At 37.8% G+C, this 10,264-nt stretch overlaps 1 protein-coding gene across 1 annotated transcript in view; it reads right to left on the bottom strand.

The window, feature by feature from the left end:
* The window catches only part of SNW1 (SNW domain containing 1), a 39,091-nt gene that overhangs the window by 25,540 nt on the left and 3,287 nt on the right, over nucleotides 1–10,264 (bottom strand). Inside the window, exons 2-3 of the mRNA XM_005860151.2 lie at nucleotides 6,521–6,674; nucleotides 2,097–2,258 (exon numbers count right to left, since the gene is read on the bottom strand). Coding sequence (XP_005860213.1) covers nucleotides 2,097–2,258; nucleotides 6,521–6,674 — 316 coding nt within the window. The remainder of the gene's footprint in view (nucleotides 1–2,096; nucleotides 2,259–6,520; nucleotides 6,675–10,264) is intronic.

The raw sequence follows: 10,264 nt of genomic DNA, 5'->3' as shown, positions 1-10,264 counted from the left end.
CTCATCGATGTTTCTAGCTCTCTATCCCTCTCCCTTCCTCTCTGTAAAAAATCAATGAAATATATTTAAAAAAAAAAAAGATTCCCAGATGATTCTAATGTGCAGCCAAGGTTGAGAACCACTGTTCTAAACTCTAAGGGACCCCATGAGATTTACAACCAGGGAGCAATGGGCAGCAGCAGTTTGTCCCAAGCTAACCCCCTGAACCTGTCTCCAAGGCCTCCTTTTCTCTGACTTTCCAGTAAGCCAAAGCAGCCCCACCTGGACTCACTTCTTTGGTATAACATTTCTAGAGAGAAAAATCAGCTCCACCTAGGCTTTCTCCTGTTGCTCCTTCTATCCTAAGCCCCTCCTTATAAATATACTCTCATAAAAAAAATAAAAAAAAAAAAGGCTTGGAGAAACACCCAGTTCAAACCTCAGATATAAATTACATGACTACATAATTGTTTTCTTTTTACTTAATTGATTTTAGAGAGAGGAAGGGGGAGGGAGAGGAGAAATATTGATCGGTTGTCTCACGCATGTACCCTGACCTACAACCTGGGTATATGCCCTGATTGGGAATTGAACCAGTGACCCCTCGGTGCATGGAACAACACTCAACCAACTGATCCACACCGGCCAGGACTTCAAAATTGTTTTCTCAAAAACTCATCAGCCATGACTAGGAACAAAGGATTATCATTAGTCTTAGAGGGTAAAATAAAACTGGGAAAGAGAACAAGCCAGGTCCCGAAAGCTCTTAAGTATTTTCCCCAACATCTTCAATTCTAAAGAGATCTTTTACCTCTATTTGGGGTATTTATCTACAAGAAAAAAACTAGGCATTTTTTAAAAACAGTTTCTTGGCTCCAAGTGTAGCTGCTCTGTGATGAGATTATTTTAAGCACATTTTATTTTTGGACTTTGGATGACTTTATAAGCATGGCCATCCTAAATCTGGATAGCAAGTATCAGTTTTACACTTAATCAAGAAAAAAAGAAGTTTGTGTAATTCATTTTATTCAAATGAATTATTAAAATAATTAAGTATCTATAAGTATTTTGTAAGTACGTGGGGGAGGATTAGAAGATACCATACTCAAAATTAAATATGGATTTATAGTTTTAAAAATAAAATCCTAAACATATATAAGCTATCGTCAATTTGGGAAATTTCAAAGGAAAAAGTCATTGCTGTTATAAAGTCATAATGTAATGTTCATATGGTTATGAAGTCATAGCTAAGTAAATTTTACTGCCACTTTTTAAAATATATATATTCTTATTGATTTCAGAAATGAAGGGAGAAGGAAAGAGAGAAGTATCAAGGATTAGAGAGAATCGCTGATCAGCAGCTTCCTGCACGCCCCACATTGGAGATTGAGCCACAACCTGGGTATGTGCCCTGACTGGGAATTGAACTGTGACCTCCTTGGTTCAGTGGTGAGCAAACTCAGTCAACAGAGCCAAATATCAACAGTACTTCTTCAAAATAGACTGGCCCAGGCTGAAAACCGACTTCTGCGCATGGGCCACGAAGTTTCAATCGCACTGTACGTGCGCGCCCACACGTGGTATTTTGTGGAAGGGGCCAAAGAGTCGCATGTGGCTTATGAGCCATAGTTTGCCGACCACGGTCCTGGTTCATAGGTTAATGCTCAACCACTGAGCCAAGCCGGCTGGGCCACTGCTACTTTTAACATAAACTAAATGGACAGAGATTTATTATATCAACACTAGTAGCCCTGCGCACGAATCCGTGAGCCAGTAGGTTGCTGCCACCCTCCTGTAGCTCTCCGCCCGCTGTCCCGCTCTCCTGTAGCTCCCCCCTCCCCCTCCTTCCTATCCCCCTCATAGCTTGCTGCCCTTCCCCCTCCTGTAGCTCTCTGCAGCCTGCTTGTACCTCTCTGGCCCACCCTCCTGCTGATTCGTGATGCGCTTGGTTGTTACACCTCAGGGTGTAATGGCTAATTAGCATATTCCTCTCTTATTATATAGGACAGTTAAAGAAATTCTTCCTGGGGGGGGATAAATGGAGATGGAAAAAAGTAAAGAAAAAAAAGTTCTTCACAAAATAATTATCATTGGAAAAAAAAAATCATTGAGGTTACCTTGTCTTTTGACTGTCCTTGCCGAGCAATTGCATCATATTCAATTTTTCCTTCAGCATCCACCTGAATGGCCAGGGCATTTGACATTTTTTTCTTTCGTCCCATATCCAGTGGATACTGGGCCACATGGATCTCTGGAAAAGCACCTCCATCTCCAAAATCCTATATATTAAAAAGAAAATTTAACAATTAATAGTAATTTGAGATTCAAGATATATTCACTCAATAAATAGTTATGAAGCTTTTATGCTAAAAGCTAGAGATACGGCAATAAATAGGGTTCTCTAATCTTGTGGAGTGTATATTCATTTTACTGAGCAAATATATAAAAGCATAATCTGTGGCTTGTGATAAATGCCTTGAAAGTATTAAAGGGACTGGAAAGAGGGGCTACTTTCGATAGTGTGGCTGGGACTGCCTTTGTGAAGAGGTAACGTGAACTAAAAGCCTGAAAGATGAGAAATTAGTCATGGGAAGCTCTGAGGGAAGCATCCTCTAGAAAAATCAAATAGCAAGTGTGAAGGCCCTGCTGCAAGAATAAGCTTAGCATGTTTTGGAAACAAGAGTCCAGTGGGGCTGTAGCTTATTGAGGACAGAGGGGGAGACACACAGTTGATAAGGCTGCATGGATAGATAGACAAACACCAAATCATGGAAGGGTTTCGAGACAATGGCAAGGAATCTGGCTTTCATACATGAGGCAGGAAAAAATTAAGTAAAATGTTTAAGCTAAGAAAAAGATTTTTAGTTTTAGCATAAATAATTTTCTTAGTGAGGAATAGGTCAAGCTATAGTTAGGGCAAAATGTAAAGATTTTTTTTTCTTAGAACTGATTTTAATTATATGATATTAGTATTCCATATTCCTTGAAAAGCAAATGAAATAAATAGAAGAGGAAAAAACAAAAATGAGTGTAACATATTTCTAATGGTGATTATATACAATTATTTAGGAGAACTAAGACTTCAAAAGTCAAACAAGCTAAGTAAAGTCTGTCAATGAAGTTTAGTGTTACAAAAAAAGATAATCAAATAAACATATGAATATTAATGTAATTTTATTAAAATTAGTAATATTTGCTTAGTACCTTATTATAATTTACAAAATATAATCCACACATACATTATCCTATTTAATTCTTGTAATTTTTGAATACCTCATATTTTCATATGGGAATAATTCAAGTTTAGTAAAGTTAAGGAATTTTCCCAAGGTCTCATGGCTAGCATATGCAGGATCTGAACCCCGATCTTTTTGATTCAAAAAAATTTTTTTTTGTATTTTCTATTAAATTGATATACCTTCCTTTTAGCTTAAAAAAGAGCAAATTAGTACTATTTAAAAATGATAAGAAAAACATATCAAAATAAATCATTTAGAGGGGGTTTGATGAAAAATAATTTATGAAAATAATCACTTTTCTAAGACCTACCCCTTCAAGAAATATTCCATTAGATCATGAATATATGATTTCCTAGTTACAATATGCTTAATTGATAGACATTTTTTAAAGCAAACAATAGAGCTGACGGAGACATTTTGTTATAAATTATGCAGAAATGGTTAAAACAGTATCCAAAAAGGTACTACTTGTTCCCAGACCATCAATCTGTCACATGCTCATATTTGCTGGTGTTCTTCAACTATATAAGCACTTCAGAACTGTACATGTGGCATTATGTGGTCATTAAGCTTGCCAGAAAAATCACAGCTTTTACTTTGAAAACTAGAACAAAATGCTTTCTTCTGCAGAACATTCACTCCCCCTCAAAAAGGTTCATGGTATTTCCAGATTAGCTGGCCATTTTGGTATGATTTTCAAATAAACTGTTCTGTTCTGCCAGGACATATAAAACCTTTAATAATCAAGTTAAGATTTTAAAAATCTAATAGTACCTGAATGTCATAATGCTGAAATGGAAACAAGGATGAGATTTCTGTTGCATGTAAAATGATGCCTGCCACCTGTAATCTTTGAGGCCAAATGAAGAATATCTACAATTCCTAAAAAGAGACCTCAAGTCCTCTATTAGATATGCCAATCACTACCTTTTTATCCCAGAAAAGCCTCCTTGATGATCTTTTTATTTTTTGCTTCTCACAAATTACACTCTCAGCAAAAACAAAAGCAACAACAAAAATCCTTCAAGAACTGTTGCAAGATTGGCCTTCACATTCTAGAATTAACAAGGGCCAGAGGATAGTCGGGGAAAAAACCCCCAAACAGGGAATATGTTAGAAGAAGACGTGATCTAGTTGGGTGTTCATCTTCTAGACCAGTGATGGCGAACCTTTTGAGCTCGGCATGTCAGCATTTTGAAAAACCCTAACTTAACTCTGGTGCCGTGTCACATATAGAAATTTTTTGATATTTGCAACCATAGTAAAACAAATACTTATATTTTTGATATTTATTTTATATATTTAAATGCCATTTAACAAAGAAAAATCAACCAAAAAAATGAGTTCGCGTGTCACCTCTGACATGCATGTCATAGATTCGCCATCACTGTTCTAGACTCTCTAAAGAGTTTTGGTAGGTAGAAGGAATGACAAACATGCGCCAGGCTGAGAATACAAATGGCTTCTTGCAGGGTGCTAAGCAACAAACTTCATTCCAATGACTACTTAGTTCATTCACTATGATCACAACTTGAAGACATATAAAAAAAAACCCTTCACACTTGTACAGTAAAGATCATAACCAGATGATAGACTATACCAAAGTGATAAAATAACTCAGTGCAAAATAAATGATGTAGGCATTTAAAAATTTTTAATAGGGCAGGTATATTCTTTGGGACATGTATGTAGGAGGAAAATCTGCAGTAGTCAGAATGAATTTTGGAAGAAGAAAAAGGCTTGATGATACAGAAGAGGTCTTGGGGAGGAAAAATAAATTACACCTCAAATATTTGCTTTTTTTCCTAGATCAAAAAGGAGTCAAATATGAGAAAGTGTGTCCTGGAATTAAGGAAAGGAAAATGTATTGACCTGATTTACAGGAACCTGAGTAATCAGGAGGATAGATGCTGCCAAAGAAGTTTGTTCGTTGAGAAACAGCTAAAGATATAAATAGATGATTACAGACTCTTTCCTCCCCATCAACCATCAAATTCTATCTATTACACCTCTTAAAAATGTATCTAATATGAATATTAGACATATAGTTCTCAAAATGAAGACAAGAAAAGAGATGAATGGAGGTTAGGATTTGCCCAAGGTCATACAATTAGAAAGAAGCACAGTATGATGCAAAACCAGTTTTTTTTTGTCAGTGCTCTTTCCACTATAGGCAGTCCTCCGATTATGTTGAACTTGACGTATTACGTCGCCATCTCCCATTTATTTATAAGAAAAAAGTTCCATCATTTTGACATATGTGCTTTATGTTTTTTATTATTTATTTACAAGTAAAGGTCAGGAATTGTTATCTTTCTTTTAAATTTTTTTTACTGTTTCACTTCATTACTGCTGTGTATGTGCTCCATGTGAGTGACATAGGTGCTTATGTAGGTGGGTTCCGACTTATGGCGAAAATCGTGTTATGTCACACCATAGGAATGGATCTCTGATGTAACCCGAGGACCTACTGTATACTCAACTAGAGGCCCGGTGCACGGATTCATGCATTGGTGGGGCCCCCCAGCCTGGCCTGTGCCCTCTTGCAACCCAGGACCCCTTGGGGGATGTCGGACTGCCGGTTTTGGCCCAGTCCCTGCAGGCCAGGCCAAGGGACCCCACCAGTGCACAAATTCATGCACTGGGCCTCTAGTACACATATAAAATCTTGGGCTAATCACTTTTCGCCCTCCCCCATTTCCTCTTCCCTCTGAGATTTATCAGTCTGTTCCATGTTTCCATGCCTGTGCATTGAACGTCTGCCCCCTGGTGGTCAGTGCGCGTCATAGCTACCAGTCAAACGATCAGCCAGTCACTTAGGCTTTTATATATATAGATGAGAAAGAAATCAGAACTAGCAATGGTACTGGTATTTGCTTTGAAGGAATGTTGTCTCTTCAGAGTAATGTTGTATTGTGCATGTAGGGAAGAGGATGAAGGGAAAAGTACCAAAATATGTAATCATTCTTTCATTTCCCCCCCGCCTCACTTTCTCATTATTTTTTTATAAGCTATAATCCCTAGATTTATAAAAGGTATATTAGTTTCTTTTGTATATATTTAAAGTTTGACATAGAAGAGATATAAACTAGTATAATTATCCAGTGATCACAAAGCAGTGATGATAATAAACAAGAAAAAGATTCTTCTGAGGGAAGTATATGTCCTCGGAGCTCACAACCAGAATTTCTATCAGATTGATATTCACATGTGGAGATTCTAGGGTTTAAATTTATTTAACAAATGTATTATAATAAATTCCAGCACAATTTAATATATCCAAACTGAAGGTCCATATTTACCTCTAATAACCGAGGTATCCAGCCTTTCCGGTACCCGTATGGGGGAGGTTCTCTTCGGGAGGAGACCAGTGAGGTCTGCCGTGATCTCTGGGATCTTGCCTTTTCTTCAGCCTCAAGCTGGTCCTGAGATAGCTGAGTAGGTGCAGGTAAAAAGCTATAAGCAAAGATAAAAAAAAGTCAGAATTTTTAAAAATGCTTATAATTAATTTGATTATTGCAATTTGGCCACCAGAGAGTATTTTCCTACAAGATTTTTTCCTTTGAGCAAAATAGCAAACTTTTCATAATCTATGGCAGTATCCAATATCAGTCAGTTCGTTATGCCTGGAAAGAAATAAGTACTCAGATACCTAGAGCAGTGATGGCGAACCTTTTGAGCTCCACGTGTCAGCATTTTGAAAAACCCTAACTTAACTCTGGTGCCATGTCACATATAGAAATCTTTTGATATTTGCAACCATAGTAAAACAAAGACTTATATTTTTGATATTTATTTTATATATTTAAATGCCATTTAACAAAGAAAAATCAACCAAAAAAATGAGTTTGCGTGTCACCTCTGACACGCGTGTCATAGGTTCACCATCACTGACCTAGAGTAAAAACATTTGACTAGAATGCAGGCAAATGGTACCCAGAAATAAAAATTAACAGATAATTCACATACTAGACAAACTATTGAGATTTTATGTTTCCACACTTCTTTTCTGGAAACAAGCAAGTAAACATCCTCAATTACCCAGGGGAGAACTCTATAATACATGGTTTTCTTAGTGTCTTTACACTTCTTAGTGTTCTTACACTTCTTATTTTTCATTATTTTACTCTTATGCTTCTTACTTTTAACTATAGTTCTTTTATAGTTATAAAAGAACAAGAATTAGAACTGAATGTAAGAGAATGACAAAAGGAAGAAACACAAGTTGCATATTTAAGTGCGCTTTCCCAAGGGTATTTAGTTTAGAATGCAATTTAAAACGTAAGAGGTCATAGATTTAAAGCCTAAAAATGTAATTTGTTATTCTTTATATAAAACAGTCTTTCTACAAAATCAGTAATTGTCAACCTTTTTCATCTTGTGGCATACATAAACTAATTACTAAAATTCTGCAGCACACCAAAAAACCCACACACATATATTTTTTGCTGATCTGACACACACACACACACAAAAAGGATTGCTATTTTGGGTTGACAGTTGTCATTTTTTTTATTTGATAATCTAAGGGAAAAGAGGTCAGTGCCCCTGACTAAATAGTCAGGTATTGGATGTTTAAAAAATTCGTGCAGCACACGAGTTGCAAATCGCTGTACTAAACCATTCCTAACAACTTTTAAGTATGATGTTATTATAGGATACTCCAAAGTACCACAAAAGGACTGCAATAAATAATATGTTTAATGGAAAAGTTAAAATCTTTTGTAATTCTTGGATAGTGAGCACATTTGCAGAAGCAGTAGAGCTTATTTATTAAAAAATATTTATTGATCACTTGAGTCCAGGCATTGTGGTAGGCAGACAATGAGACTATAAACTGAGATATACAGCTTACAGTCTTGCAGGTAAGAGAGAGACAATCCAATATTCACACAAATCCATAATTACAAATTATATTTTATGCGATGAAGGAAAAGTTCAGAGTGCTATGAACTCTGAGCATACATCAGAGGAATCTAATTCAGTGGGGAAGGGGGATGTCAGGTAATGTGATGGCTAAGAGATCAGAGTTCAAATCCCATCTATGCCACTTACTAACCTGGATAAACTACTTACCTCTCTGAACCTCAGTTTTCTCATTTGTAACGGTATATCATAGGGTTGTTATAAATATTAAATGAGAAAATTCATGAACTTGGCAGTGTCTAAATATCATTCAACCCATGTTCCATAAATATTTGGTTATTAGGAGCTGTTCTGATTCTCTCGGTTGTAGTTGCCCCCTATCTGTACTCCCACAAGACACTCTGTGTACCACTACTATAACATCTACCTAACTGTATTACAATCGTCTCTTCATTTACCTTTTCCCCCCTCTAACTAGACTGTAAGCAACTTGAGGACAGGAATAGAGCCTTAGGCTTCTTACATCCCTACCTCCCCTAGCATTGTCTAGCTCACAGCAGGGGCTACTTAAATGTTTTTAGGAGAAAGAAACTCACTCTACCCTTCACACTAACCATCTTTATGTCACCAGAGCCTTCATGTCTTTCTTAAACCATCTCAGCGATTTGCATTTGCTATTCCCTCTGCCATAAACAGTCTATTTACTTACTAAGAACATTATAGTGCTTTTATAGAGAACGCTTCCCCAGATCGTTTAGTGCTAGCTCCTTGGCATTCATATCTCTGCTCAATTACTCTTCCCTAGAGCTATTTTATGACCACCCTGTCCAAAACAGCACTCCACCTCAGCCCTTATTTTATTCCTAATATTTACTACTTATTAACTTATTTACTCATATAGAGTCTGTTTCTTCCAGAATGTAAACTCTGAGGACAAGTTTGCCTGACTGATTCAATATTATAAAACCTTCACTTGCAACAGTGCCTGGCACGTGGTAGATTTTCAACAAATAACAGAATGAATGAATGAATGAGTCCAAAGTTTTGGGCTTCTACCATAGTTATTTTCAGTAAATCATATATGTTTAATACATAGGAGGGATACAAAGACAGTTACAAAGAAGCCTTCTGTTGGAAGAATTGGTTACTAAAATGATCAAAAAGCCGGCAGCCTGCCAAAACACAGTTTGGACAATCCAGTGAACAGGTAAACTGGCCTGGATTAAGGTCAAAACAAATTCTAGCCTATTAGAGGGTTAAGGTCAGAACATATTCTAGCCTTTCAGAGGGTCTTAACCTTGCTGTCCCCAGTAAAGGATGACATTCTCACAAAGAAGCACACTCCTGGGGTGGGGAGGGGATGGGGGAGCAGAGGTGGTACATAGAGGGATGCATATGCAAGCAGAAAGTTTATTCAGTGATTCTTAACTGGGAGCAAAGAATATTGTAGATATTTGGCAATGTCTGGAGATATTTTGTCAGGATTTGAGGTTAGGGTGAAGAGGGGGTAGGAGTGTCACTGGCAGTTAGTGGGTAGAGGCCAAAGATGCTGCTTAACATCCTTATGTAATAAAAGGCTAATATGTAAATTGACCGAACGGCAGAACGACCGGTCACTATGATGCGCACTGACCACCCGGGGGCAGACACTCAACGAAGGAGCTGCCCCCGGGTGGTCAGTGAGCTCCTACAGGGGAAGAGCCGCTCAGCCAGAAGCCCTGAGTTGGACATCCCCCAAGGGCTTCCGGACTGCGAGAGGGCGCAGGACAGGCTGAGGGACACCCCCCACCCCACCCCCCGCCCAAGTGCACGAATTTTGTGCACCGGGCCTCCAGTCTCACATAAAAGGACAACTCCATAAAAGAATGACTTATCCAGTCCAAATGTCGATAGAGCCACTGTTGAGACATCTTTGTACCCCTTCCCCCTCACTAAAAAAAGCATCTACACTAATAAAAGAGAAACATGGTAATTGGCGTACGACCGCTACCCTTTTCATTGGCTAATCAGTGAGTATATGCAAATTAACTGTCAGTCAAGATGGCGGCCGGCAGCCAGGCACTGAAGCGAGCACGAGGCTTGCTTGCTGCAGACTCCAACGTTCACCGCCTCACTTGCCGGCCTCTCATTTGCAAGTCTAAGCAACTATATACTATGTTGCAAATAAGAAGGTAAACAAA

The sequence above is a fragment of the Myotis brandtii genome, unplaced genomic scaffold, assembly GCF_000412655.1.
Source record: "Myotis brandtii unplaced genomic scaffold, ASM41265v1 scaffold132, whole genome shotgun sequence".
NCBI lineage: Eukaryota > Metazoa > Chordata > Mammalia > Chiroptera > Vespertilionidae > Myotis > Myotis brandtii.
The sequence above is the reverse complement of the archived record's forward strand: the minus strand, read 5'-3'. Positions and strand labels throughout refer to the sequence as shown.